Source organism: Ursus arctos, unplaced genomic scaffold (assembly GCF_023065955.2).
Source record: "Ursus arctos isolate Adak ecotype North America unplaced genomic scaffold, UrsArc2.0 scaffold_14, whole genome shotgun sequence".
Classification (NCBI taxonomy): domain Eukaryota; kingdom Metazoa; phylum Chordata; class Mammalia; order Carnivora; family Ursidae; genus Ursus; species Ursus arctos.
The window spans coordinates 20,601,640-20,629,621 of record NW_026622808.1 but is presented as its reverse complement, the minus strand read 5'-3'; the positions used below and the strand labels follow the sequence as shown (position 1 = coordinate 20,629,621).

At 57.8% G+C, this 27,982-nt stretch overlaps 1 protein-coding gene across 12 annotated transcripts in view; it reads right to left on the bottom strand.

The window, feature by feature from the left end:
* Positions 1-27,982, bottom strand: part of NFIX (nuclear factor I X) — a 96,104-nt gene that overhangs the window by 21,150 nt on the left and 46,972 nt on the right. For all 12 annotated transcript variants that reach the window (XM_026488128.4, XM_048227189.2, XM_044380009.3 and 9 more), the window contains 3 exons: positions 1,445-1,507; positions 1,010-1,084; positions 539-659 (listed from right to left, as the gene is read on the bottom strand). In XM_026488128.4, the coding sequence (XP_026343913.1) occupies positions 539-659; positions 1,010-1,084; positions 1,445-1,507 (259 nt within the window). The remainder of the gene's footprint in view (positions 1-538; positions 660-1,009; positions 1,085-1,444; positions 1,508-27,982) is intronic.

Genomic DNA, 27,982 nt, shown 5'->3' with positions numbered 1-27,982 from the left:
CTCCCCTACCCAGCTGAGGCCCTCCTCTAATCCAGCCTATACAGTCCTGCCCACACATGCTGCTGCAAGGGGCACTTTCTGGAACACAAATCCCCAGCATCTCTTGCTTCGAAACCTCCAGTGGATTTTAAGTCTAAACACCTTCCGCTGGCCTCCAGAGCCCTCTTTGGGGGTCCCACCAGGATGTCCATCCTTGGCTGGGATGAGGGCTGCTCTACTTGGAGCATCCACCCCATGCCTGTCTGGGTTCAAATGTCACTTCTGCAAGAGAGAGGCTTTCTCGGATCCTCACTGGGAATGCCTTCCAGGCAGAGCTGTGCCTTGTTCGGGTTTATGTCCCCAGTACCAAATGCCCAGCGACAGCATGAAGCAGGAGGCTCAGGGGGTTGGTAGCATGGTGGGCGCAGGCTGCTCTGGAGCCCACGCCCTCAACAAGGGGTGGCCTTCTAAGGCACCCAGGCGTTGGAGGTACAGCTGCCTGCGGCACCTGAGATGGCCTGGGGATGGAGGAAGGGGAGGGCCGGGGTGCTGGGCTCACCTGGTGGAAGGAGGGGAAGTGATGGACCGCCGCCCCAGGGTCACCTGGTTTATGTTGTAGTAGCTGGGACTCTCCAGGTCTGCCAGTGAGAAGTTGGGCCCTGATGCTGTCGCAACAGGAGCTGGGAAAGGGCGAGAAGGTGATAGATAAGGTTTGAGGTGTGGGAGGTTTAATGGGGCCTTGTTTTATTGTCATGAGCAATCCCCAGAAGCCACCTCTTGGCTGGGGGTCTTTGGGGAAAAGCCCTTTGTTGTGATTTTTTTCCTCCAAAGCAGTGGAAATTAGAGATTGGGCTCTCTGGGCACCTCTGCTCCACCTAGCCCAGTACCAGTTAGGCAGACTATCCCAGGAAACCCCGTCTGCCCCTCAGCCAAGACCCCACCAGCAGGGGGCCACATGGGGTCTGAGTCCCACCTCCTTACACCCCAATCTGCTGAGCTCAGCCCTGGCTGGAAGAAAGAACTCACTTACTCTGTGATACTCTCACCAGCTCCGTCACATTCCAGACCCCGGAAGTCACAAAACAGTCCTGGAAACTTAAGTGCCCTGAAGAGGGGAAAGGACAAGTGAGTGAGTTAGGCAAGGCTAAGAGGGGCTGCCTGCCTGTTTCTCCAAAGCTCTCCCCACTCTTGCTTTGACTTCCTTCCTCCCAATCCTCATGTTCCAGACACAGGCTGGCCCTCAGGGGCCCTCATGTGTACACAGAAGAGTGAGTATGCTTCAGGTGAGCCCCACCCCTTGGGATGTCAGCTGAAGTTCAGGTGAGGATCGGCTGAGTAAAGGGGAAGAAATGGAGGGAGACGGGAGGCCAGGTTGGCCAAGGGTTGGGAGGGCAGAGGAGAGCTATAGGGGCAGGGCAGGCCATAGAGTCTAGACATGGGCCAGCGGGAATTGGGGGGAACTGACCGTTGGGCAGTGGTTTGATGTCCGCATCTCCTTGCTGGTTTGAACTATCTGATTGTCCGGATTCTGCAGGAGACACAAAGGGGAGAATGGGTCAAGATCAAAGTGCCCCCTCCACACTAGCCAAGCAGCTGCCCCTCCAGCCTGTAAACACCTTCACAGCACCCTCTCCTCGGAGGGGAGCAGCCTAGGGAGATGAGAAGAGAGGAGGAAGGAAGTCCTATGGACATTGGAGCCAGATCCTTCTCCGTGGTGGGGTATCCTGGGTACTGCAGGGTGGTTGGCGGCAGCCTTGGCCTCCACACACTAGATTCCAGTAGCACTACAGTGTGACAACCAACACTGTCTGCAGAAGCTGCCCAATGTGCTCACCCACGGCTGAGTAGCAATGGCTGAGAATCAGGGCGAGGATGGTGCCCACGAGAGAAGCCAGTGGCCATCTCTTTGCACAGCTGGGATGAACCCAATCCTCCACTCGTCTCAAGCTCCCAACAGAGCAGCCCCTTCCTTCTCTCACTTCATTAATTACAGCCATTCCTGTCAGCCTGAACCACCCCCACCTCACCTTTATACTTACAGGCAGTGCCTGGCAACACAGAGGGGGGAGGTTTGCCCTGACGCTGTCGCCCACTCTGTGCCAGCCTGTCTGGGCTGTCTCATGCCCCAGTGCCACAGCTGCTCAGAGGGAGCCCCGAGACAAGGGCCCATTGTGCGGTGGGAGCTCGCAGAGGGCTGGGGCAGGGTGGAGTGTGTGTGTGAATATTTTGCGGAGCTTGGGAAAGCCCCCCCGCCCCCGCCCCCCAGGTCCTCAAAGCTTTGTGTGCCAGGGGCACAATGGGGACCTCCAGAATGCCTGCCCAGGCACGACAGCTGGCGAGAGGATGGTAGGGGGGGCCAGGGCAGGTTGTGGGGCAGGAGCAAGGCCAGGCATTTGGTAAAGAGTCGGCTGCTCACAAGGGGACAACATGGGGGTGGCATCGGAAAACTGCACCCTGGTATTGGCCAAGGCTCTGCCCAACTCTTTGACCCTGCCTCCTGGGTCTCACCCACCACCCCAAGGTCAGCCTACTGGCCAGAGAGTCCACCCCTCACTGGCCTCGCAGCCACGCTGCTCACATTGGGGAGTGACCAGCAAGGAAGTTCCTAAAGAACAACGAGACGTGGGCCCAAGACATTGCAGCAAGGTGCCCTGCTGCCCCTCAGCCACTCAGGAGGGATGGAAGAGTGATGGATGAGGGGGGCTGGTAAGAAGAACAGCATCCCTCTGAGAGTGAAGGCCCAGGCTTGGGTCAAGCCAAGTTCTTGGCCACCTGCTTCAATGTGACCAGTGGGAAAGGACAGGCTGCCTACAGGGCAGTTCCAGTCCCCACTTCCCCCATTCTTTACCTTGTTCAGTTTTTTTTAAGTTAAAAAAAAAAATCCTGTCACAAATCAAGAAAATAGAAGTTTCTAAGGAAAGTGCTAATGATGGCCCCTCACCCCCTCTGGCTTGGCTTGGTGCAGCCTGCCACACCACCCTTTGTGCTCACCCCTGCGGTGTGTTTAGGGATGGTGAAACCTGCCCCAGGCCACCTCTTTGCTAATGGCACTCTCTGCTCTGGAGACAATCTACAGGACTTCCTCCCATGCTCCCAGGAGGGCACCCGCTCTGTGCCACAGTGTCTTGTGGGTATGAATTTTGTCATTCTCTCGCCCTGGCCTATTCCTGGCTATCTAGGTCTGATTCAAACCTCCTTCCGGTTCAGGAAGGAGCAGATGAGGGGCTGAGGTAGTGGGCGGTCCACTCTAGGACACCGGGGGTGCCCCGATTCTGCTTTGTCTGTCAGGGCTGCCCTCTCCTCCATTCAAAACTTGGGAAGGGCAGAGCCACAACCCCAGCGTGTGGAGCCCATTGAGGGGCACATGCTCCAGGCTCTGCTGCCCAAGGGCCCCTGCGACTAACCCCACCCATCCTGGGACCAACTCAGTCCCCACCAGCCTTCCAGGTCTGGGTCCGTGGAGTTGGGGGAACCACAGGAGTCCACCCAGGGGTGTGGTCTCAGGCCCCCCGAACGGGGCCAGGTGGAGACAGAAAACCGCGCGCATGCGCACATCCAGCCCGAAGACAGGCGAGGGAGAACCCGACAAAGAGATGGAGGTGGGCCAGCGACTACGGCAGAGACAAATGGGGCTCCAGGAGAGCGCGATAGACAGGAAATCCTTCTAAACCAGGACAGTGTCCTGAAACGTTATTGCTGTTATTACTATTAGCTTGATGTAAAGGAGCAAGCAGGAGCGAGGATCCAGCGCGGGCGAGGCCCGCTGCCACGCGCCTCCAGGCGCTGCTGGCAGCCATTTTAGCCCTTGGCAGCCATCTTACGGCTGGCGGCCCAGCCAGCGTCCCCACAATGCCACCCCCGCCGGCCCCCGGCAAGCTCAGCTCAGCTCCAGGACAAAAGGCAGAAACGCTGGAAATCTGGACCCAGGCTCGGAGGCTCAGGAGCCAGCCCTGCCGCAGGGGCAGCTCCAGCCAGGGCCCCACCGTCCTGCTCTAGCCGTACCCCCTTCACCCGCGCTGCGGGGACCCAGCAAAAGGGGAAGGGAGGGTTAAGGTGGGGGTCCTGGGGGACCATGGTCTGCTCAAAGGCTGCTGAAGCTCCCACAGGCCAGTCCCAGGCCCAGGGGCTCAACTAGGGCCCCTGCCCTGACAGGACAGTAAGGGACATGATGGGGGCAGGCCCTTGTCCACCCAGTGGACAGGCAGGGGGCAGGGGGCTGGCAGGAGCCCATACAGCAGCTGCAGGGCCAAACAGCCACCGAGCCCTGGTGGACAGGCTTCTGGGGAGGTTGAGGAGACCACCTGCCCCCTCCCTCCCCCCCCTCTCCGGGAGGTGGGAGCCAGCCGGCCAGCTTTTTTGGGCTTTTTGGGGAGCCGTGCCCTGAAGTCCGGGCCTACTCTAGACAGCCCTCTGGGATCAGAGGCTGCCCCACAGCCTAGCACACTAGGGAGCATGACACCCCAGCATCTTGACTCCTTTCCCTGCTGGGCTCCCCGGGGGAGGGGATAACCCCAGGCCTCAGGACAGACAGGAGGAAGGTCCCTTTATGACACCCCTCCCCACGCCCCGCCTCATGGCTGCTCAGCTTTTATCTGGCAGAATGGGGCTTATCAGAACCACCAGCTGAACAAACATACAAATCCACGGTTAGTGAGAAAAAACCCTCTGCCTGAACTCTTTATCTCCTGTTCACAGGCCCCACGCGCTGCCCCCTGCCAACAGCACAGGAGGAGACCTGAGTGCTGCGCAGCGGGGGCTCCTCTCTCCGCTGCCCCCCTTCTCCCCTCGCCTCCGACCCAGAACAGGGTGGCTCTCCCCTGGCAGTCCCTGCCGGGCGGGTTTGCATGAGTGAGTTGCTGCCACATGGGAGACCCCCTCCAGTGTCTGCTTTCTCGCCAGGGATAATGGGCCAGCTGGTGGCCTGTGGGCCAGTGGAGGGGCAGGGACAGTGTTGGCTAGCACAAGGCAGACAGGTGCCCAGCTCCATCTTTTATCTTCCTCCCACACCCTCCCCCAGCCCAGGCCCCTGAGGCTGTCACTCTGATTCCCCAGCCTTCCAGGGCCACATCCCCTAGAAGCCTTTCCGGCCTCAGCTTTCTTCAGCCTGGTTGCCAGAGCGGTGGGGACCCTAACTGCACACCCCCAGTTCAGGGCCATCCTAAGTTCAGCAAAGCAACTAACCCCCCTGCCTGCACCCTTCTCCAGAGACTACTGCTGCCTTCCCACCCTAGAGACTGGGGATGGCAAAGAGCGGCCAGGGGCACCACTATCTCACTTTGGCCCTGATACAACTCAGCCTTTCCCTTTCTCCTGGCCCTGACGACCAGAGAGCATCTTCCCTGGTTTTAAGCTTCCTTGCATGAGGCTCATTGAATATAGCCTCCTAAAAACAGTCCAGCCGCTGTGTCCGATGCCTGGGCTTGATGGCCTGGGTAGACAGGCATCAAGGTCCCTAAGCCCGGGCCAGGTTTGGGGATAGAGAGAATTTCAGAGCCCACAGCTTATTCTCCATGCTGCTGGTGGTTCGGCCGGCTCATGTCACCCGCAGGATATGCTCTCCTGACTGCCCTCTGTGTGGGACCTGGGCTACTCATGTGACCCACACCTCAAAGGCAGACGCCACCTGCTCGTAGTGCCTGAGGGCCCTTGCCACTACGGAGGCTTCCAGAAGGGAGGACTATGCAGGGACAGGTGACGGATCTGGACTCTGCCTCAACACGGCTCCTGGGTTTGGGGCTACTCCCTATTCATCTGCACACATGTCATCAGTCACCCCCCTGCATCGATGGCCTGTGGCCTTCTGCAGTACCCAGATCCGGGCCAAGCTCAGCCAATATTTGGCAGTGTAGGCCCCGCTTCCTTAGGTCCCTCCATATCCCCTGGAACAGCCACAAAGCTCCCCCGCCCTCCCCAGTACTGCCTTTCTCAACCCTGCACCAGCTTCTCCTTCTCAGCCCTTGAAAGCCCCCCTACTGGCTTCATTGAGCTCTTTACCTTTCCCTTTGGAATCCCATCTCTGGTCTCATTTTTCTCTCTTGGCTCCACACTCCTCTCTCTGTCCTTCCTTCTCCTTCACTTTCCCTTTCTCCAGCTTTCTTTCCTCTCCCGACCTTGCCTATTTCTGTGTGTGTGTGTGTGTGTCCAGAAGGGCTCTGCGTCTTCACTGGAGCTCTGGAGGGGAAGCTCCAGCAGCCAGGAAGAGCCCAGTGTTGCACACGAACCCCCACTGACAGCATGTTATAGATATGTATGTGTATTTCCAGTCACAGACGGGCAGATATTTATGGCTCCCGCTAGGTAAAGGAGGAATTCCTGCTTGCTGCAGGGAACACTCTGCCTCGGCTCCCACCAGAAACAAACTCTCTCTGTGAAAGGGGCCACATGTAACTTGCTGGCCGGCTGCCTCCACGCGCATCACTGACAGAGTGAGTTCTTAGGTGGCCAAGAGGAGCGGAAAGACCCAGCTCAACCACACCCACAAGTGCATACACCCGGGCAAGCACAGTCAAACGTGCACGCACTTGGACGTACCACAAGCAATTTCCTGCCGTCCCATAGGGGCAGAATGAGATGATGCGTTCAGAACTGTGGTCCCACTGTGCACAGCACGCTCAGTGCTTAGCACTGGGCCAGAGAGGAACCCGCCTCTAGATTTGCCAGACCACTGACCTCTGGGGCTGGAGAGGACAGCCCCCAGAGTTCTCGGTTTGCTTGCCCTTCCCCAGGCTCTCTCCAGGTCTGAGGTTCGAGAAGCAGGGCAGGAGTGTGCTCTGTTCTGGGGGTGCTATCCTCTGAAGGGTTGATGCAACTCAGGAGCTGATCCTCCCCAGGGTGGCATTCCCCTCCCCCTACCTGTCTCCCCCCTCTTCTGTGATTCCGGAGCATCCAGGGCACTGGAAACCCAATCTCAAGGGGAGCCAGAGGCCTGGCCTGCAGCAATCAGAGCTGGAGAATGTAACTATTGTACCTCTTGAAACCTAAGTCTGAGAATTTGAGACACCCTGAGGAGGGGAGCGGTAGATGGATGGGGGGCTAGGGAGACGGGTCACAGAGGGGTTCTCCCCATCTCTGCAAACAGGCGACTAGGGGACTGAGGAAGTCCTTGAGAGTGCAGGGCAGCCAGAGGGCAAAGAGGGGAGGGGCTCATGGCCAGGCCCGGGGCGGGGGTGGGGTGGGGTGTTGGGGGTGTTGGGTTCTAGGATCTTTCCTTCCCTCTTTCCACTCTGCAGTCCGCCCCATGAGCCAGCCAGCTAGTGTGTGCACACAGGCCCTGGAGGCATCCTGAGGTTTACCCGTCTTTTGTTGTCCCTAGAACACCACATGGTGGGAGAAAGGAGCATGACCAGGAAGCACAGCCCTGAAGATATGGGCAGGGTGCGGCCGGGAGCACGAAAGGCACACATGTCACCCCCCCATTACCTTCATCTCTCCTTTCCTCATGCCCCCTCCATTCATGGATCTGAAGGGGCTTTGAGCCTGTGCCTTGAGTCGCCTGTGCAGGGGTGGAAGGTTGAGTGCTGGGGAAGAGGCTCAGTCACACCTGCATAGTCCAGACCTGCTCTGGCTGCCCTGGAGGCCTGAGCTCAAGGCCATGAAGGGAGGGTGGGGCAGGGACAACAGCTCAGGCCGCAGGGAACATGTGGATTGAACCTCCACTCTTAGTCCCTGGCGGCTCTACCTTTCCCACCTCAACCCACAAGGCCTCCCCCAGCACCGTCTGTGGTCCTCCAGGAGCGAGGGCCAGATCTGGCTGCCGCAGGGCTCGCTGCCCACCAGTGTGACTGCAAGAAGGGAGAAGGCAAGTCAGTGGGCTCATCGGGTGCCCAGGAGACCAGCAGAATGGGCTCCAAAGGCCAGATGCAGGCAAACAGCCCTGATGCCTCTAGGGTGCTCTCCTGGTGTGAGCTGCTCAGCATTCTCTGCCCTGCACCTGATGGGAGAACCTTCCTTAGCACTGCCTCCAGCCCAGGAAGAACGACAGATGGGGCCTGGTCACCAAAGCCCAGGGGAACTGGGTTGCCCAGCTGTTCATCCCAATGAGATGACGGACAGTGGCCAAAAAGGGGGAGAGGAGGGCTGCACCCTGGAGTACAGCACAACACCCAGCCGATGGCTGGGGGGCAAAAGCCCAGTCAGCCTGTTAGGGCCTCTCCAAGCCCGGCCCAGCAGCTGAGCAGTTAACTCCCAGCAGTTAAGCCCAGCAGCCCTGGGAGATGCGGATGGACACACAGGCTCTTCCTGGGTCTGCCCTTTGCAGGGGACCCAGCACTGACCCCCAGCACCTCAGACATCAGTGATCCATGGCTCTCTGTGAACAAGCAGACCCCAGGGCCTTGCAGTAACACCATCTGGGATGTTCCAGAAGTGCCCAGGGGGGCAGGAGATCCCACCAGAGCAGAATTCCCATCAGACAGGAATTGGAGGTGAAGCGGCTGCTCCTGAAGGAGGCAAAGGGAGGGACCTTTGGGGAGATGGAGGGAGGCAGGAGCGCCCCACCCCAGGTCCCAGCCCAGCTCTGCCTGGAGCCTGCCCTTGGCCTACCCAGGGAGATGTCCTTGGTCTAGACCCCATATCCACTCTGAGGCCTCACCCCAGCACAGAGAGGGTGAAGGGGGCACACCAAGGGCAGTGGAGGAGGGAGGTGGACAGCCAGCAGTGGCGGAAAGAGTCTTCCCTTGGTTCATGTCCAGGCTCCAGAACCTACCAGCCCAGTGACCTTGGTCAAGTCCTGAGCTGTTTCCTCCTCTGTAAAATGCAGATGCCACCTGCCACCTAGGGCTCTTGGGTGAGGAATACATGAGAAAACACGTATAAGGTGCTTAGCCCAGGGCTCAACTCATAAATGTCGCCTGTCCTCCCACCTGGACCACCATTTCCCCTCACCTCCATTAGTTGAAACTATACTCCTCCTTTTCCCGCTCTGCTCAAAGTCTGCCTCAGTGAGGGAAGTGTGGCTAACCCTCAGCTCCCCTCCACACACAGGGGTGCGTACTCATTATGACACATTAAGTATGCCCTAGATTACTATTTTTTGGTGTTTCAACTCACAGAACACAGCCAGGAAGATGAGGGGCTCCCTTAGGGCCTGGCCCATTACCATCTGCTAAGAGGGGCGGAGAAGTTTCTCTGGAAATAAAAAAGCAGGATGCCTTCTACAGGTGTGTCCCTCTCCACAGTCAATGGTCACAGTAAATGGCCTCTGGATGGTCACCACATTGGAAATGGTGGGGGAGAGGCAATGAAAGGGAAGGCCAGGGGATGGGTAAGGCCAACAGGGAAGGGGGACAAAATGCTTTTGCCCCTGAATTCTGAGGGCACTGGGCCCTGCCTGTCCTAGCCCAGAGCTAAGGATACAGAAAACTGAGGACCCCAGAAACATAGGTGCTGTTCCACGGGTGGCCAGCCACCTCTTCCAGGAGTGCCAGCTGGGGCCACAACTCAGCCAGCAGCTGGAGCCAACATTTCCAGGAGGGCCTGGGGCCAAGGAGTCATGTAATAGTTGGGTCCATAAAAGTGGCCCTCACCCTTAAAGCTTCTGTCCCCTCCTGAACCTGATAGAAACTGAGAGTGGAGGGCGCCTGGGTAGCGCAGTCGTTAAAGCGTCTGCCTTCGGCTCAGGGCGTGATCCCGGCGTTCCGGGATCGAGTCCCACATCAGGCTCCTCCGCTATGAGCCTGCTTCTTCCTCTCCCACTCCCCCTGCTGTGTTCCCTCTCTCGCTGGCTGTCTCTCTGTCGAATAAATAAATAAAATCTTTAAAACAAAAAAAAAAAAAGAAACTGAGAGTGGAGAATGCCCTCCATACCCAGCAGACCAAGAAAAGATGGGCCCTGCGGAGGGGGTGCCCCCATCCCGGCTAGGGGCATGCAGAGCTGTTTCCCAACCCCCACCCGCTTTCTGTTTCCAGCACTGCCCTTTCTGACCCTTCGAGCCATGTCCAGGCCAGGCCTGGCCAGACAACTGCCCCCACCTCCAGCTGCTCTTAGGACTATTAATAGTGTCCCCACCTCCCAGGGTCAGGCTTCACCCTCCCCCCATCCCCCAAATACACTTGCCCTTGGTCTAATTATTTGTGAAAGGTACAGAGTCCTCCAGGCACTAACGCCAACCAGGGATGAAAAGGGGGGTGCAGAAGTTCTGGAGACCACCTGAGGGACATGCCTGAAACAAGTGGGAGTTTGGGAAAAGGAGGGAAGGAATCAGTGAACCCCAGAGCAAGAGAATGACAAAAAGACAAAATTAAAACTAAGAGAGAGAGGCCAAGATAGAAAATCAGAACCAAAGCAAAGTGGTTCAAAGCAAGAGGGCTGCAACAGAAAGAATCAGGAGAGTGTAAGTTTCCAAGAGGGAGGAAAAGGGAACAGTGGAGAGAGAAAGGGAAAACAAAGGAGGAAGTGACTGCTTAACAAACAAACAAAGAAACAGAAGGGGAGAAAACTTTCCTAAAAATCCTCAGGAGTGGTTTCATAAGCACAGCTGGGCTGCATCCAGCTGCCAGCACCTGCGGGGGGACGTGCCTTAGGGTGAGGGACTGGAGAGGCCCCAAGCTAAGGAGCCTCTACCCATACACCTTTGCCATGTTCTCGGGAAGGGAGGCAGGGGCAAAGGATGAGAAGAGGAGGCAGAAAAGGAACAACTGAAAAAAAGGGGGGGGCGCCTGGGTGGCGCAGTCATTAAGCGGCTGCCTTCAGCTCAGGGTGTGATCCTGGCGTTATGGGATCGAGCCCCACATCAGGGTCCTCCGCTATGAGCCTGCTTCTTCCTCTCCCACTCCCCCTGCTTGTGTTCCCTTCTCGCTGGCTGTCTCTATCTCTGTCAAATAAATAAATAAAATCTTGAAAGAAAGAAAGAGAGAAAGAGAGAAAGAGAGAAAGAAAAGGAACAACTGACCAGGAAAAGAAGGTGAGAGAAGTGAGTCCCCACAGAGAGGAAAGTCACTCTCAGCCCTGGGCAGGGGAAGGCTTCCACACGTGCAGCCTCCTTGCTTATAGGAAGAAGGTCAGGCTGGCCAAAAGATGGTGGGGATGGGGCAACATCAGAGCTCTCTGGCCTCCTTGCATTCCAGGTTACCTCTCTCTTTCTGGCCATGAGCAGAGTCCTACCCCCCCCCCCTGCCTCCCGCTGACCCCTTTCCTCAGGAGAATCCAGGGGGGCTGGGGAAGGAGAACCCACCTAAGCAAGAGCAGGCTGAGGCCACCTGCCTCCCATCCTCAGGGGCTCTAACTTCCTCAGCCCCTAAGGGGCAGCACCTGACACCCAAGCTGGTGACTCTAAAGGGGCCTCCTCTACCAGGGAGGCCTTCTGGGGAGAGACATACTTGGGCTCACGGAAGAGCAACGAACACAAACACATATCATAATCAAATGTCTAAGTGGAGAACTTCTGCCTGAAGGCTGGAAGCCAAGTAGCCCTTCCTTCAAATCCCATCCATACTGGGAGCCTTTGGCTGGGCCAGGGCTGGGGGACTGGGAGACTCTGGCTCTGGAGGGCTCAAGAGCCCCAAGGACTTGGCCACCAGGCCTCCCAGACCAGGGGTTCCCAGCTGGGAGCACCCCACCAGAGCATCAGTCCCCTGGAGTCAAGGCCTGTCAGTGTTTTGTTCACTACTGTATCCACGACACTTGGAAGTGCAGTTGGAGAAGTTAACGAGACTCTAAATAGATCCTTCTAGATCCTTCTTCCAACTGTGGCTACACTGACCACCCAGGGGACAGAAGCACCAGGTGGCTGGCACCTTCCCCTTCTAAAGAAGAGAACATTTTTCCTGCAGGTCCGTCCTCGACACTCAATGCCCAAGGAATTGATGTGGAAACCCCAGTACCACTAATTCTGCAAAGCCCAGCTGGGCCCAGAATGCAGGACTGGTCACATGGACCCCCATGCCTGAGGGCTCGAATGACCAGAGAAAGGATGCAGAGTCTCCCTGTGGAGGGCAGGGCAGGGGAGCACTCTTGCAAGCTTGCTGCAAAGACCTTACAGCAGCCACTGTCCAGAGCTACCCAGACAAAACGAAGAATTTGGGCCTTTGACTCCAAACCTCCAACATACAGCACTGAAAGACCAGGATGGGTTGAATAACTGTGTGGGCTGGTGGCCTCCTGAGGGAATGAGATGGCTCTGGGTGTCAGAAGGAGCCCTGGGCCTGGGATCCAAATCCTAGACCTGCTGTTATCAGGCACCCAATGTGTCTCCCAGGCCTCCTCTCCCTCCCTGTGCAACACATGCCGGGCTTGCCTCAGACAGCACAGTGAGCCGTGAGCAGGAATTTTTACAGAGAAGAGAACAGGATAGTTTTATATGTTCTAAAGCTTCAAGCATACATAAGGAAGGCATAGATGGGGCAAGGAGGTCGTTTTCCAGGACCCTATATTTCAGCTTTGCTGTGACCCTGAATAGCAGCTGAGGGGCATCTTCCAGAAGCTCGGACCGGCACACAGTAATGTGGCGGGCCACCTGGTAGGAGGCAGCTACCCAGACTCAAGGCTGGGACAGTCTAAGCTGCTGTAGAGACCAAACGATATTGACCCTCCAGGTTGGCAGGTGCCAAATCCCCCAGTGACAATGCCCTGCAGGACCAAAAGGGGCTATCCAGAGCTGTGGGGCAGCAGGGCTCGGGGCCCGCACCCCCCGGACGGACCGGCGCGCTGCATTCCCGGACGCCGTAGCTAGGTGGCGCAGCTAGTTAACACTAGCTGCCCTCCGCCGGCACCGGCGGGGACCGGAGCGGGGGCGGCGGACCTGCGCGCAGCCCTCCGGGGGCTCCAGGGGCCATGGTTCCCTCTGCACGCCAACGAGGACTGAGCTGGAAGGCGGAGACCCCGGCCAGACCCAGGCCACTCGAACCCCGGGCTGTGCTGCCCGAGGCGGCGACTCTCGTTGCTGCCGCTGCCAAGCACATCCCGTGATGTGATGTGAGGGCCGAGCTTCCCGTTCTCATTGATTAGGAACAGCTTGCGGTGCGGGGGCCCGGATGGAAGGGGGCCGGGGAATGGGCGAGCGAGGAGGAGCGGCGGGGGGCGGGGGAGATGCCAGGTGCATGGCTGTGGGGATAAACCAGTGAGCCCGGGCCCACCCTGCGCGGCGCCACCGCGGCTCTCGGTCCCTACCTGCCTCCGCCAGAGAGGGGCTGCTCTGGGTGTGGGCGAGTCTGCGGCCGCGTGACCCCAGGACTGTTCCCAACACTCCCACGACGCCCCCACCTTTTGGCAGCACAGACCTGCCCCTGCACTTGATAAACGCTTTAAGAGGAAGATTTCCTTTTCCCCCCGCCCCTCTCAAAAAGTTAAAAATGGAGACTAAAAGTCAGAGATCAGGAACCAAAGGAGAGGCAGAGAAATGGAGAAAAGTCAAGAAGAAGAAGAAGAAAACAACAGCGCTCTCTGCAGTGGCGGCAGCCGTCGGGCAGGCACACCCTCCCAGGCGGGTGTGGAGAAAGGCCCCTTTGTTCATCAGGGAGGTTAGCCGAGGTGAGGCCCGCTCCCCCCCACCCCCCTGACCCTGGGCCGTGCAGATCGCTTCTCAGGGCTCCTGACTGGGTCTGGCGGCTTCTCCGGTCCCCCAATCCTTCTCCCACTCCTCCTGCCTGCCAATGGAGTAGCCCCCCCCCGGGGGGGGAGTTGTAGGGGGGGAAAGCACTGCTCCCTACCCCAGCCCTTATCCAAACACCAGGGGTCACACATGTGGGGTGGGGCTGGGCTGGGCCCTCCAATGGGCCTTCTGGCACTATCGGCCATTAGCGATTTGCCCAGGCTGCTCTTAAGCTGTGGGGTTTTGGGGGCAGATTCTCCACGGCCAGATTCGGCATGGATGGCCAGGGAGGATGGCACATGCTAGAAGATGGCGCCCCGGGAGGCACAGGCTGCCTGACCACGCCCCTCCCGCCCACAGGGAGGCCCAGGGCATCTCCTGTACCCATTCTAGACACAGGACCTTTCCAATAGCCCCGGGCTCTGGGCTAGAGGTGGGTCGTGCAGAGCTTCCTCAAAGTGAGGGCTAGGCTCTGGCTCTGGGGTCATCCTCAGATGAGAGGTCAGGTCTGAGCTCCCTCCTTCTGTTCCCCAAGGAGGGGCTAGAATGGGGTCTTAAAGGGGGACTGAGAGCAGCCTGCCAAAGCAGAGGCTGCAGAGGGAGCCTGGAAGCAGTGGGAGGGAAGAGACACTGAAAAGCATCCCCTTTGCCCTAGAGCACACCCCATCCCCTGTCCCACTCTACAGGGCTCAGGTTAGGGAAAGGACCTGAGGGATGGAAGTCCCCCCAAGCAGTGTGTGTGCTCTGCCCTTTAGGGCAGGGGTGCAGGGTCCCCAGAGCCTTCAGGCCTCTCAGGCAGAGCTGGATGGCTTTATACTCGGCCAAGAAGGGCATCCCTTTTCCAACCAGCAGCACCTCACCTCCCAACCCATGCATGGGCAGCAGAAAACCCGGAATGAGGGACTGGTCTGGACCGGTCTGCTCCAGACAGTCCCCTGGCCTTATGCGTGGGGGATACCTGTTTTTCAGGAGGCCCCGGCCTCCTACCAGCAGTACCACAAAGCTGAGCGGTGAGAGAAGGGAGGAGGAGCAGCGTGTCGCTGACCTGGCCCCTCCCAGGCCTCTGGCTTGGAAAGTGGGGGAAGCAGAGAGGGGAGAGGAGCAGCGGCAGCTGGAATCGCAGGGAGCCTCAGCCCTCCTGTCCGGGGCTGAAAAGGCTGCAAGACGCTGCAGCTCAGATACACAATGTCCTGCCAAACCCCAGTCCTTTAATTCAATTAAGCGCGGACAGACTTCCCAGATTTTTCTGTGTGTGTGAGTGCATGTGAAAACCCTGTTGTGTGTGAATCCCGGGAGCTGTGAGCATGTGTGCACGCATGTGGATGTGTGAATCCTGATGGGGGAAGAGGAAGATGAAAGCATGCAAATGCTGGGGGAGGATAGAGGTGGGGCAGGATCGCTCCTAGAGAGAGTGGGTATGTGTCTAAATCTTCTTGGAGGGCTGAACTTCAGACCAGGGTTCTCAATCCCTACCCCAGGGACCATTCTCGTGGTGGGGCCGTCCTGTGCACTGCAGGATTCGAGCATCTCTGGCCTCCACCCACTAGATGCCAGTAGCATCACGCCCCCTCAGTTGTGAGAACTAAAAATGTCTCTGCCATTGCCAAATGTCCCCTGGGGGGAAGAATCAGCCTAGTGGGACCCACCACTCTGGGGCACAAGATACTACCGGTGCCTTGCCTCACCTCTTCCCCTTTGGGCTTAAATCCCAGTAGCTTGGCTTCCCAAGTGTCTCAGCTTTGGCTCTTTTTTTCTGAGATAATCTTCCCACCTTACGCATCTGGCCAGAGGAGCCTGACTCTGGCTCAGCAACGGTTTTATCAGCAGCATGGTGCTGGGAAATGATTTAGCCCTCACCTCCACTAGGGGAAGGGAAAGCGGTCACGGTTAAAGTCATGACCCAAAGTCATGCCCTGGGCCAGACCTGCAGCCTGAGCTCTACATCGCTGGGGGGTAGAGCCCACAGGAGAGGTGGGGACTTGCCTGGGGCCAGACCCCTGGCAAGGTACCCTGCTCAGTCCCTGGAGGCCAGCAGAAATCAATGTACAACCCTCTCACCATCCTACCCTAGCTGAGCCCTAGGTCAGGCCTAACCCAGACCAACTCCGCTCCCCTGTTCCTGGGGTCACCTGTAGCTGTTCTGCCAGGGGTGAGGGGACTCAGTTCCAGCAGCCCTTCTCCCCACAGGCTCAGGGTGCTTGCCTCTCTCCCTAAGCCCTCCTGGAGCCTTGAACAGCCCCCTTCTGGGAGCAGAGCCAAAAAGATGGGAGAAGGACGTTTATAAGCTGCTAAAAGGGAAAAGGAAAAAAGGGGGAGGTGGGGCAGAGAGGCCCAGGCCTCCAGGTAGTATAGACTGGGGACTCAGGTGCAGAGGGAAGGAGGGAGACCACCTCCCCCAATGAGCCAGATATCTAGCTAACCTGACTAGGCGGTACCCCCTGCACCGCCCTGCTGGACCACAGCCAGGCCTAACAGTAGACACACGCAGGGGTCTCTCACCCCACGGTGACCTGCCAAATGACAGTTTCTTGACACTCTTATCCCACCCCAGAGGATGCTGAGACACTACTGGTTTTAGCTTGCTTCCTCTGCTCAGCCTAAGAAAGGCAGAACCACGGAAGGGCGCAGGGCCCTGGGGGAGCCCAGGCTGGGGGTGTGGTGAAAGGAGCCAGGCTTGGCGGGAGCGAAAGCCGAGTCCCCAGCTCGTAGGGCTCGTAGGGCTCGGCACACAGCTAATGGGAGGCTGGCAGCAGCAAATTGTTGTTTACTTTTAATTAAGTAAACAATGTCGGCTTTCCGCCTCCTCCCCTGCCATCCCAGCCAGTAATTTGGGGGATGACAATGGGGTTGTTTCCTTCCTCCTGCCTTCTTCCCTCCCTCCAAGCACTCCTGCTCACTCCCTGCTCTGCACAGTCTTTACAACTTGCCAGTGGCGGGTGAGGCCCCACCCAGGGGGTTGGGGGGGGGCAGGAAGGGCCAGGGTGACCAGTCACCTCTCTGGGGAGCAATCCTATGATCAGGTTCACCTCAGGTGGCAAGGGCAGCTAAGCACTTCAATGTGGCCCATTCTCTCTCTGCCCCCTCCCTCCCCCACAACCCACCTCCCTAACCACCAGGTCAGAAATCTAGGAAACAGGTGATCCAGAGTCTATAGGCAAAGCGGCAGCAGAGACCAGAGCCCCAGGTGAGGAAAGTATTTTCCCAGGAGTGGGATGGGTCTTTCCCACAGGTAACCAGAAGGTGGACCTTCTGGTTCACTGGGGCAGGGCAAGGGCACGCCCGAGGCTGGTCAATCCGTGGGGCTGGAGCTCCCTGAGCCAACTGGCAAATGAATGGTAGGTACCAGCTTTCCTCAGAAGCAGGGCTGGCTTCGTGGCCTTGGTTTCTGCTATTTCTGTAGGGGGTTCTCCTGAAAGGCCAGAGTGAGTAACAGAAGCAAGCAAGCTAAGCTGGCCTTTCACCGACTGGGTCCCCTAGCCTGGGGTGCAGGCACTGGGCTCCCCTGAGTGGAGGAGCCGGCAAGAGGGGCCGGACCGTAAGTCTTTAGGAGAGGCTGAATTTCAAACTACTCCAGGTGGACAAACTTGCACACAGGACCTCTGGGGAAACAAAGCGCTCCTCACACCCTTCCTCAGTAAGCCTGTAAATGGGTCCACCTCTCTGAGAACCTCCGCAGGCAGTGGGGGCTACACAAACTCGGTGGAACTGAGCAGAAGGGAGAGGAGAATCTCTCAGTCCCCTCTCCCACCTCTGCCTCCCAAGGCTCAAGCAGTAGGGTCCTGAGCCAAGCCTGGCCCTGGAGCTCACTGGAGTCCCTTCCTCCCCAAGAGGCAGAAGACTCTCTCCAAGGTGTTGGGGAGGGGGGCTGGTTGAGTCGTGTGCAAGTCCCGCTCCTCCCCCTGCCCGGGGCTGCTCCCCCACCTCCTTCCGAAGGGCGGGACTGCGGCGGCAGAGTTGGCTCGGGCTGGATGCAATTTCAGCCGCAGAGCAGGGCTCCCTGGCTGGAAGCAATTTTCTCATTAGGACCCCAGGCCTGCCTGCCCGTTGGTTCTCAGCCCTCACTCCCCTTCTGCGAAACCGCACCCCACAGGCCTCCCCACAGACCACTCACACGCACAGGGAGCCACACGTGTACAAGTCAGAGGGGCGATCATGGGGTCACCACAGTGGGGCTGGGTGCAGGAGAGAGGTGCTGGCACAAAGCCATGGCCGGGGAGGCCCTAAGAGGAGGTCAGAGCTCCTCACCCACCTCCTAGCCGCCCACTTCAGGCCCCCAAGCCCAGACAGTTGGCTCCTCCTTGCTGCCATGGGGAGAGAAGATACCAGACCCCAGAACCGGGAAAGGAGGCTGGGGGACCCTGAGCCCCGTGGAGCCTCAGGGCTGGTCTCCTCACATAACACTCCCGAGAGAGACCCGAGCACTCAGCCGTCTCCATGGCCCTTCTTGCTCAGCTGGGCCGGCAGTGAGCAGATGGGCTCTCGGGAGGCAGACCCCCTCCCCCAGCCCCGAGGCTGCTCCGAGTGGAGGGTGGTCTCCGGCAAGGGAGGGGAGCCGAGGCCCTGCGAGGGGCGGCTCCTTGCTCCGCAGACACATGTGGTTGGACTTAAAAAGCTATTAGGGAGCGAGGCGCTGGCGGGAGTGCGGCCGGCCCTCGCACCAGAGAGGGGGAGGGCAGATGCCGAGGCGGTGAGCTCAGCACCTCTCGCCTCCTCCCCAGAGGGGCCCCAGGACTCCAGGAGGACTGGGGACCCTCACTCAGCAGGAGAGTGGGGCGAGCCCTGGGGGAGGGCAGGCGGGGCTGGGTCCTGGGGCAGATTCTGGGAAGAGCTGCTCTCTGAGGACTCGAGGCCCGAGGCCCGTGTCAGGGACCTCTGCGGGCAGGGGAGGTAGTGCTGGGCCTTGGCTGGAGCTCAGGAGGGCACAGACAGGTCCTCAGCTTTCCCTCAGCTTTCTTGGGGTGACAGCTGGCTGTAGGTCACCTAAAGAGTGTGTATGTTTGGTGGGGCTGGGGAAGGGGGATTATTAGGAGAGCACGAGAGGGGAAGGGAAAAGTGGGCCCCACCCATCACGAGGCCAGAAAGAACCCGACGGAAAGTTCCCTAGAGCCGCCAGCTTGTAAAAAGCTTCTTTTCTTTCCAAATTATGAACTTTTTTTTAACAAGGGGGGGACCCCAGAGCAGCAATCTAGGACTTCATTTGGACCGTGTGTGACCGTGAGTAACTGGTGACTGGAGGTGACAGGGGATGTATCTGCCGACTTTCCAAAGTGTTCTACTCCTCAAAGCCCCAGTGGTCCCTCCTTTGGGCTCCCTGCCTTTACCCTCCCCATGTCCCCTTACTCAGAGATCTAGCCCCTGCCCTGCCCCTTTTCTCACCCAGACAGTGCACTGCAGTGCTATTCCAGATTGAGGTGGGTGCCAGGAGGGGCAGAGGGCACAGAGAGCAGGAGCGCACCTGGAATTGGTGGGCTACTTGCTAAGGACCTAGCTCTGTCCTGGAGCAGGGGAAGGACTCCCCTAGGAGCAGGCCTTAGGTTCTGGGTCTCCCACAGGACATAGGAAATGTCCTGCTCAAGGCTCTAGAGACCCTCTGAGCTCCTTAGCCATCCACCAAAGTCCCCACCAGCTCCCCAACACCCACCCCCCAGGGTGCAGTGCCCAAGCGCGGAGCTCGGGTTACTTGGTGCAACCACTGGGTGGCAGGCAGGAGCTGGGTGTTTGGGAGACATTTAATCTGCCCAACAGTCCCACGAGGTAGTTACTTTCCCCATGTTCACAGATGAGAACATCAAGGCTTGGTGGAACTGACTGGGATCAGTCAGAGCCAGGATGGACGGAATCTCTACTTGCTTCTGGTAGCTCCACAGGCCGAGGCTGAGTCTCCCTTCTCAGCCCAGATCTGCTGACAGGAGGGATGGGAGCTGTGGGAGGACCCTGGGCAGGGCAGCAGAGAGGCGACTGCTCTGAGCCCCGAGGAGTTGGGCCAATGGGGGAGGAGCTGACCACTGAGCTGGGATCCGTGCTCAGGAAACACGCAAAGAATGTGGCTGGCAGCAGGCCAGTGGGCCAGGACCACAAAGAGGCCTTTGTTTTAGGAGGTGTCCAGGGAGTGGATGGACAGAACGGCAGAGGTGGGGGCAGCACCCCTTATGGGTGCAACCGGGGGAGGACAGTGGTGTCTGCACTGTCCCCACACACCACCCCCTCCTGTCTGTCCCCCCACCCCTGGCTCCAGCAGTAGTGGGTTCCCCTATCAGGCCCCAGACTACAGGGCAGGGAGCCCTTGGGGCCAGGTTACCCACCTTCTCAGCTCCTGACCTCACACAGCTTGGCGGGTGCTCTATCCCAAATTCAACCCTTCTGAACCCCAGAAGTCACTTCCTTTGCAATGTGACGCTGCACTTCCTAGGAGCCTGGGGATATTACCCTCTGCTTCTGCCTCCCCACACAGGCTGGGGTTTTCAGTGAGGATAGGGGGCTGTTGGGGATGGCAAAGCAGCCCCCTGACCTTCAGGTGGACTGTCTGAGGCACCAAAGTCACCCCACTCCCCTAGTTTCCCTCCTTTCTACCCAGGGCAGGGTTGGGGGAGGCCTTGGAACATGCTGCCCCCCCCCCCAGCCCCGCAGTTGCAGGGTTTCTCTGGCCTCTTCTTGGCATCTGGAAAAGTTTGGGAAACTTAAAAAAATTTTTTTTTGAAGAGTTTGTCTATTTCTCCCCAGCCTTGCCAGGGAGCCACAGCCAAGAGGAAGAAGGGAAGGAGGGGTTTGGGGGAGTGGGGGACAGAGTAGAAAGTCACAAGAGAATAAGAGCACCAGGGAAAGTGGGGAGCACCCACAGGATGCCCCACTAGCCAGCGTGACCCCTGGCCTGGGCATCTCAGCATCTCAGCCAGCAAGAAAGCCCCCCGTAATATGTTGTGAAGCCCACCCAAGCACAGAGGCCTTTGGTGGCCTCTCCCTGCTACAGTCCCACCAGCACCCTGCTCAGCACATTCTGGGGCCATCCCTGTCAGATGTGTGGGCACCCAGTAGGAGGGGCAGCCTGTGATTGTGGCCCCCACGGAAGGAGAGGTTGTGTTAAGATGGGCGACCAGGGGCAGGAACAGCAGCTCAAAACAGGGACAAAGGAGAAGGCAGGAGAACTCCAGGCCTGTGGGGTTTCTTCTTTCTGGGTTTTCATCTTGCTGTGAGTAGGATGAGGGCAACATGGGAATACTGACTCCAAGGTGCCAGGGCCATACAGGACAATGACAGAGATCAAGGTCCCTGAGCCCACCATTCTCCTTCCCCCAGAGTGTGTGTGTGTGTGTGTGTGTGTGTGTGTGTGTGTGTGTGTGTAAGGTGTCCTCTCTGCTGCACAGAACAGTGGAGGCTGGGCTAAGACAGCCTATGGTTCCATCAAGGGGTAGGGGTAAGAGTAGGTTATAAGCAGAACTCTAGGCTCATTCCAAGAAAGGGGACACATGTGACACATGACTGTTTCTCTGATAGGACCCAGACTGTCTTGTCTATGTCAGGAGGGTGGCCCCTCACCCTGACATAGCCCCCAGCAGAGTCAGGACCAGGGAATGCTCCTTGCATGACTCCCAAGAATACATGGTGGGTCCCACCTGGTAGCCCCTCAGTCTTTTCCTTTCCTTTTTTTTTTTTTTTTTTAAAGTAATCTCTACACCCAGTGTGGGGCTCAAACTCATGACCCCAAGATCAAGAGTCACATGCTCTACTGACTGAGCCAGTCTGGTGCCCCAGCTCCTTCATTATCACCAGGTGACCCACCCCTGTGCTCTGGGAATACAGCAATTGCTCAGGGGGGGGCTTGTGCCCCATCAGGAGGACTCCCATCTGAGCGTCCCGCCAAGTTTGTCTCCTCAGTCTCCCAAGGATGGCTCCATCCCAGGAGCAGGCAGGGATGGGGGTAGTGGGCAGCCGGCAGAGACTGGGGGCGGGGCAGCCCAGAGGACCAGCAGCACAGGGGAACCAGCTGGAAATGCAGATGCCCTCGGGGCAGGCCCAGGGATCTATGTGGTATCAAGCCCTCCAGGGGATTCTCCGGTGTGAGAACTGCCAGCTAAGTGGGAGGATCCTGACTGGGATGGAAAATGGTGGGGGGGGGGATGAAGGTGGGGAGGGGGGTGGCACAAGGGAAGCACCACCTGGACTCGAGGAGGCATTTGGTCCCAGATCCAGTGGAGAGCAAAGGCAAGACGGAAGGGAAGTAGTGGCCGAGAGGAGGGGACCGCGGGCTGGCGGGGGTCTGCAGAGGAAAAAGTATCCCAGAGAGCAGGAAAGGGGGAGCAGGAGGGCGGGGTGAAGTGGGGAGGGGGCTGTGCCGTGGGAGTTCCTTTCCACCAGCCGGGCTCCCAGGAGCCACCCTGCCCCCTCCAGGCACCTGCTAAGGAGGCAGCTCGCCGGTTGTGTTTCTTTAACCCCTGGGGCCTGTTGACACAGATTAGTATCGCTGGTCAGGGGTCAATAGGGAAGGCTCTTGAGGTCAAGACCTGAACAACTGGAGTTGTAATGAGCCACGTGGGGAAGAGGCCCAGGGAGAGGAGAGGGCTGAGGAGGGAGGCGGAGGAGGAGGGCTGGGCTGCGCCTAGGAAGACGGCGAGTTGCCAGGAGTGGGGCCACTAGGCGTCCAGCTTGCCTGGGGAACCTGCCTGCGTGTGGCTGGCTGACTAGAGCTAGGTCCCCAGCTAGGAAAGGACGGGGTAGGATCCAGTGGAGGGGAAAGACAAGAGGTGAAGTGTAGCCTTACCTGACTGCTGATTGATGCAGATCCCCCCCGGGGGGTGCAGAGGGCATCCGCCCTTTTTTTTCGTCTCCCCTACCCTGAGTGAGTGCACCCCTGCTCCTCCCTGGGCCTGCAGTGGGGTGGCTGAGGTGGTGCTGTGCGCCCTTGAGGTGCCCACCCACCTGGGCCACCTGGGAGACCCTGGGTGGGGCCAGTGTTTTGGGGCCAGGCAGTGTCCTTTACACCTGGTGGGACTGCCTCAGTGCCACCTTCTGTGGATCCAGAATCCAAGGCACAGCATCCACCCAAGCCTGGGGCAGCTGCCTCCTGGCTCCTCTGCCCCACCCCTGCCCTGGCCTGCGGAAGGACCTGGGGTTGGGGGGGGTGGGAGGACACAGGGTGCTGGAGGCTAGCCGATAACACCGGACCATGGAAGCCACTCTGGGACCATCTCCAGATGGGCTGGTTTGGGTGGAAGAAGAGAACAACCCCTCTGTGCTTAGAGGAGTGAGGAACAGCGAGAAACCGGGTCACATGTGACTTGCTATTCACCTATTTGGGCAAAAGGGGGCTGGGTTCCCTCCGAATCACCTCTGGGGCTCCTGGACGCCTGTCCTCTACACTTCCTCTAATTGCTCCCAGGAGGCCTTGGAAAAGCAAACGTGAGGACACTAACACCCTGGGGCCCAGACGGCGATGGGAGGCCCAGTGCAGGAGCACACTCATTTGTGCGTCCGCAGGGGCACCCAGGTGGCTCACCTACAGACCTGCGACAGGCAGGGACCGCATACCCGCACACCGTGCCTTAGTGTTAATCTAATCTGTTTGCTATATTCGTTAAGCACCTATTACCTGCCAAATGCCCGTGAATACAGAACCAGAGAAGCTGCCCTGGGCAGGCGTTGGAAGCTGGGTGCCTAATGAATAAAATGTAGGGCCTCCCAGAGAAGGAGGGCTAGGCTCTGGAAGTGAGAAGTGAGGTAGGAGAAGGCTGCACCCAGGAGGGTGCAGTGAGAGCTGAGCTGGGGTGTGAAAGATAGTAGTGTTTAGACAAAGGGGGAAAGTGAAAGGTAGATGGAGAGAATCAGGAACAGAAGCCCAGAGGCGGGGACCAGCACAGCACACTCAGGGCCTGCAGAGAGCTCCGTTTGCTGGAACACAGCACATGGGGGTGTGAGGGGAGATGGATGCTGGAACCATCAGCACGGGCTAGACTGTGAGAAATTCCGGGTGCCCACCTCAGAAGGAGGCACCTCTGGGAGATGGTATGACCAGCTGCCTATTCGAGGGTGGTCACAAAACCCTACAGAAAAGAATAATTCCCCTCCTTGGTATATACTCAAGAGAATCAATAACATATGTCCACGTAAACTACTTGTACACACATGTCCACAGCAGCACTGTTCACAATCACCCCAAAGTGGAAACCATCCAAACGTCCATCAACAGAAGAATGGATTAAAGAGATGTGGTAGATCCATGATGGAATATTATTCGGCGAGAAAAAGGGATGAAGTCCTGATCCGCACTGCAACGTGGATGAGCGCCAACAACAGGACGTTCAGCGAAAGAAGCTACGGAAAAAAGGCCACACAATGTCTGATCCCATTGATATGACATGTCCAGAACAGGCAAATCCATAGAGACAGCAAGCCGACCGGTGGTTGCCAGGCTCTAGGAGGAAGGAGGAGTTGGGACAAACGGCTGATGGGTATGGGGTTTGGGCGGGAGTGATGAGAACGTTCTGGGACTAGACAGGTGGTGGCTGCACAACACTGAATCGCACACTTTATTTCTTTTTAAGATTTTATTTTTAAGTAACCTCTACACCCACGTGGGGCTAGAGCTCACAAGCCCTGAGATCAAGAGCCGCACGCCCTTCCGACTGAGCCAGCCAGGCGCCCCTGAATCGTACACTTTAAAATAGTGACTTTTATTATGTGAATTATATCCTAATAAAAACCAAGTCTGGAAGACGGGAGAAGAAGCTGAATTTGGAAAGTAATCATGATGGTGAAGAGGCAGGGATTCAGAGCCACCAAAGAGCCACAGTGATTCAGTTTTGCAGGCTCCCAAGCTCGGGTAGCTGGTGACAACCCCAACTGAGACAGGCATGGAATGGATAGAAAAGGGAGGACTGGAGAGTGTCCTGAGGTCGCTATGGATACTGTATCAACTGGCTGTTGGCCCAGGAGCTGGAAAGAAGAGTTTGGAGAAATCAGTCCCAAGATGAGCCAGGGGGATCAGCAGTGGGGGGCAGATGTGTGTGGAGGGGCCAGGCCCTGGGCTGCCGCTCCCTACTGCATGGCCTCCAGCAAGGTTCTTCTGTCCACGGGGCTCCCAGGCATAACTCGAGGATGAGACCAGTGCGTACTTCATAGGACTGTTGTGGGCTTCAGCGAAATGGGGCTCAGTGACACTGACAGCACCACCAATTATAAGGAGAGAAGAGGAGAGTGGGCAGACTCTGGGGAAACCAACCTTTACAAGGCAGATGGAGCTAGAGAACCTGGGCAAGGTAGCTGGAAAGAAAGGAGGCTGCGTGCCGCAGGGCAGAGCAGGGGCCGGTCTTACCAGGGGTCTGGGGACCAACCGGACCACAGGCAATTGCAGATGGAAAGCCAGGCCTGGGAGAACAGGCCAAGTGGCAGGTTCTTGGGTCCTTGACCAAGGCACGTGGGATGTGTGGGCAGCAAGGCTCTCCCCCCAGAGCCTCCTGACCCCACGCTTCCCCCTCCTTGCCTGGAGCAGCAGCCCTGCCCATGGTGCTGGGCCCCAGAGCTCAACACATGGCACCACTCAACGGTTTCTGGCACTGAAGAGGAATTTATTTCCTGGACGAAGCAGCCAAAATCGTTCTGCACCTTTGTTGGCGAGCATGGTGCAGTCGGAGCCGACATTTTCTAACGGGGCCGGGGAAGAGCAACTCAAAATGGATTCAGGGAGGGTGTCAGCTGAGGAGCAGCTGAAAGAGAGAGAGAGCATTCCGTGGTCTGGAAGGCCGATGGCGGGAAAACGGATGGGGCTGAGTTTGTAAAAAGTCAAGTACACCAGGGTTTTTAGTGAGTTTGCTGTAAGTCAAATCCTGGGATACGAAAGCCACCTGAAGCTTAAAAGGGACCAATCCAAGGCAACAAGAAGTCTTAGTTTAAAAAAAAAAAAAAAAAAAAAAGCAGGCAAGAGGGGCTGGCTGCCTCAGTCAGTAGAGCATGCAACTCTCGGTCTCAGGGTCATGAGTTTGAGCCTCGCACTAGGGGTGGAGGTTACTTCAAAAAATGTTTTAAAAAATAAATTAATTAACTTAAAAAAATAAAAAGAGCACAGGGAGTGGCTTTGCAGACAATTACCTAAGAGACAGCCTCATGTCCAGGGAAAAACGGGCTCCCATTTATGGGTGGAAGACCAACACTGTTCCGGAGAACCTAAGGTGACCAGCTAATGCTGGGCGGGAGGAATGGTTCCCTCCATGACCCACCTCTCAGGGCCTTGGAGTCCCAGATCCCTGGATTTACAGGCCCACTGTCCCATCCCAACCCTCTGAACAGCCAGCCCAGAACCACAGTGGCACACAGCAGCTTCTTTTCTGACGTTCTCCTTGGCCCTTAAAGGGTTTGGGCCTTGGGCCCTCTCCTGATCAGGGCTTGTGATTTAGGCCAAGACAATGTCCCAGAAGGAAGAGAACCAGGACCCGCAGAAGCCATCCCTCTCCTCTCTCCTCCTTCCCCTTCTCTTCCCTTTCTCTCTGCTCCTGACATTCACACACACGGAGACGTGCACAGACACAAAAAGACGCTCTAGTGCACAGGGATCCGTGTAGAATTAATGCCTCACAGCCTATTTACAGACATTTTACCAAACAAAACATCAACTCCCAATGTTTGACAGGAAGCCCCTCCCCTCTTGTCAGGAGCGATCCCTCCTAAAGGGGGTTCCCAGAGATGAGCAGCAAAAACCCCAGGAAGGGGAGAGGGAAGAAAAGGAGCGATTATGAGACGGGAGAAGGTAAAATTATAAGGTTGGAGCTGTCAAGGCAAGAAAAGGGGGGGGGGAGGCAAAGTGACTCCACTATTAGGGACTTGGTGTGAAACACAGAATTCACAACAGCCGAAAATCTTGGCGCTTTGTCTGCGGAATACCAGAGACTTGGAGGCCTGAGGGCTGAGGGGGCATCAGAAGCCACTCTGCACACAGCCCGGCCCTGCTCGCAAGCAGTGCGCGTACCCTAAGACATAGGATGGAGTAGTGCCCACACCTCCCTCGCCCAGCCCCGCAGGCCACATCCTACTGCATCTTCTATTCGACCATCCTGTCCTCTCTCCCAAGGAGGACCTTGGAGGGGACCGAAGTTGGAAAGGAAAAGTGGAAACAAAAGTGGAAAGGGGGCAGCTGTGCCCCTCTCATGGACAGGAATGAATGGTGAAGGAAGGCTTCCTGTGCCCATCCAGAAAGGAGCAAACTTGGGTTTACTGCCTGCTCTGCTCTGTGCCTCAGAGCAACAGCTGGGCCAGATGTGTCTTCGGGAGAAGCCAGGGTGTGCCCGGTGTCCCTGCAAGATGGAAGCAGAAGGGCGCAAAGCCCTTCCCATCCCTGCATTTCCTCCTCCCAACTCCTCCCACACAGAGGGGCCTGTGAGGCTCCAACGGAGGGAAAAGGTGAGCCCCTCACTCCCAGGTGCCTCGGTGGGCAATGAGGACACTGGCAGGGGGGCAGTAAGAAAGGGCAAGTGCCCCAATCTGGGTCCAGCTCTTGCTGCCAAAAAAGGGAGGGAGGACAGAGGACAGAAATGTCCACAGCCTGTGGTCCCCTGACACCCACCTGGGGTCAACACACTGGGGTTGTTGGCCTGGGATGCCTACACTCTCCCACCCCCACCGAGGGACAGACTTGCTGAGGTCTCCAATCGTAGCACCAGGGAGTCCTCGGGGCCTTTCTCTGGTCTGACTTGCCCATTGCCATCCCTTTCCTCTGCTCTGTCCAGGGTTCCCCACCCTGACACCTCTAACATTGGGACAGGATCATTCTGTGCTGTGGGGGGCTGTACTGTTCACTGTAGGACAGTTAGCAGCATCCCTGGCCTCAGCCCACTAGATGCCAGTAGTGACACTCCCCCTAGAACTGACAACCAAAAATGTCTCCAGACACTGCCAGAAGTCCCCTGGGGATAGAATCACACACACACACACACACACACACACACACACACACACACACACACACACCGAGAGCGTCTGTGCTCTATGATCACCTGTGTCCTCTTCTAGGAGCAGGTCACACACAGCTCTGGGTGGGCACAGACCAGGTGCTTCTGTGTGTCCACACAAATCAGTGGGGGGGGGCTGGTGGCTGCAGAGCCCCTTTGATAGAGAGCCACTGCCCCATCCTGACAAGTGCCACCATGTCTATGCCTGCAAAGGCCTGTGCCTTCAGCATGCGGCCCCAGAGGTCGGGGTGCCTGAGGGCCCTCCCCAGCCCTCCCCGTCCTCAGCCCTGTTGACCTCCTGTGTCATGCCAGAGCCCACAGTGGGAACCCAGCTCCCCCCCCCCACACACACAGCCTGCCCAGCCCCCGGGAAGGGCTGTTGTCCCTGTGCCATATCAAAACATGGGGTTTTTAATAGCAGCTTCCTGTGGGGCTGGACTCCCCCCACCCTTTGCCTCTCACTCAGCCCTGCTCCTGACGGTGGAGCCATAGCGCCCTGTAATTACAGCAATTGTAATCTCTTTTACTAACAGGTAGATTAATAGC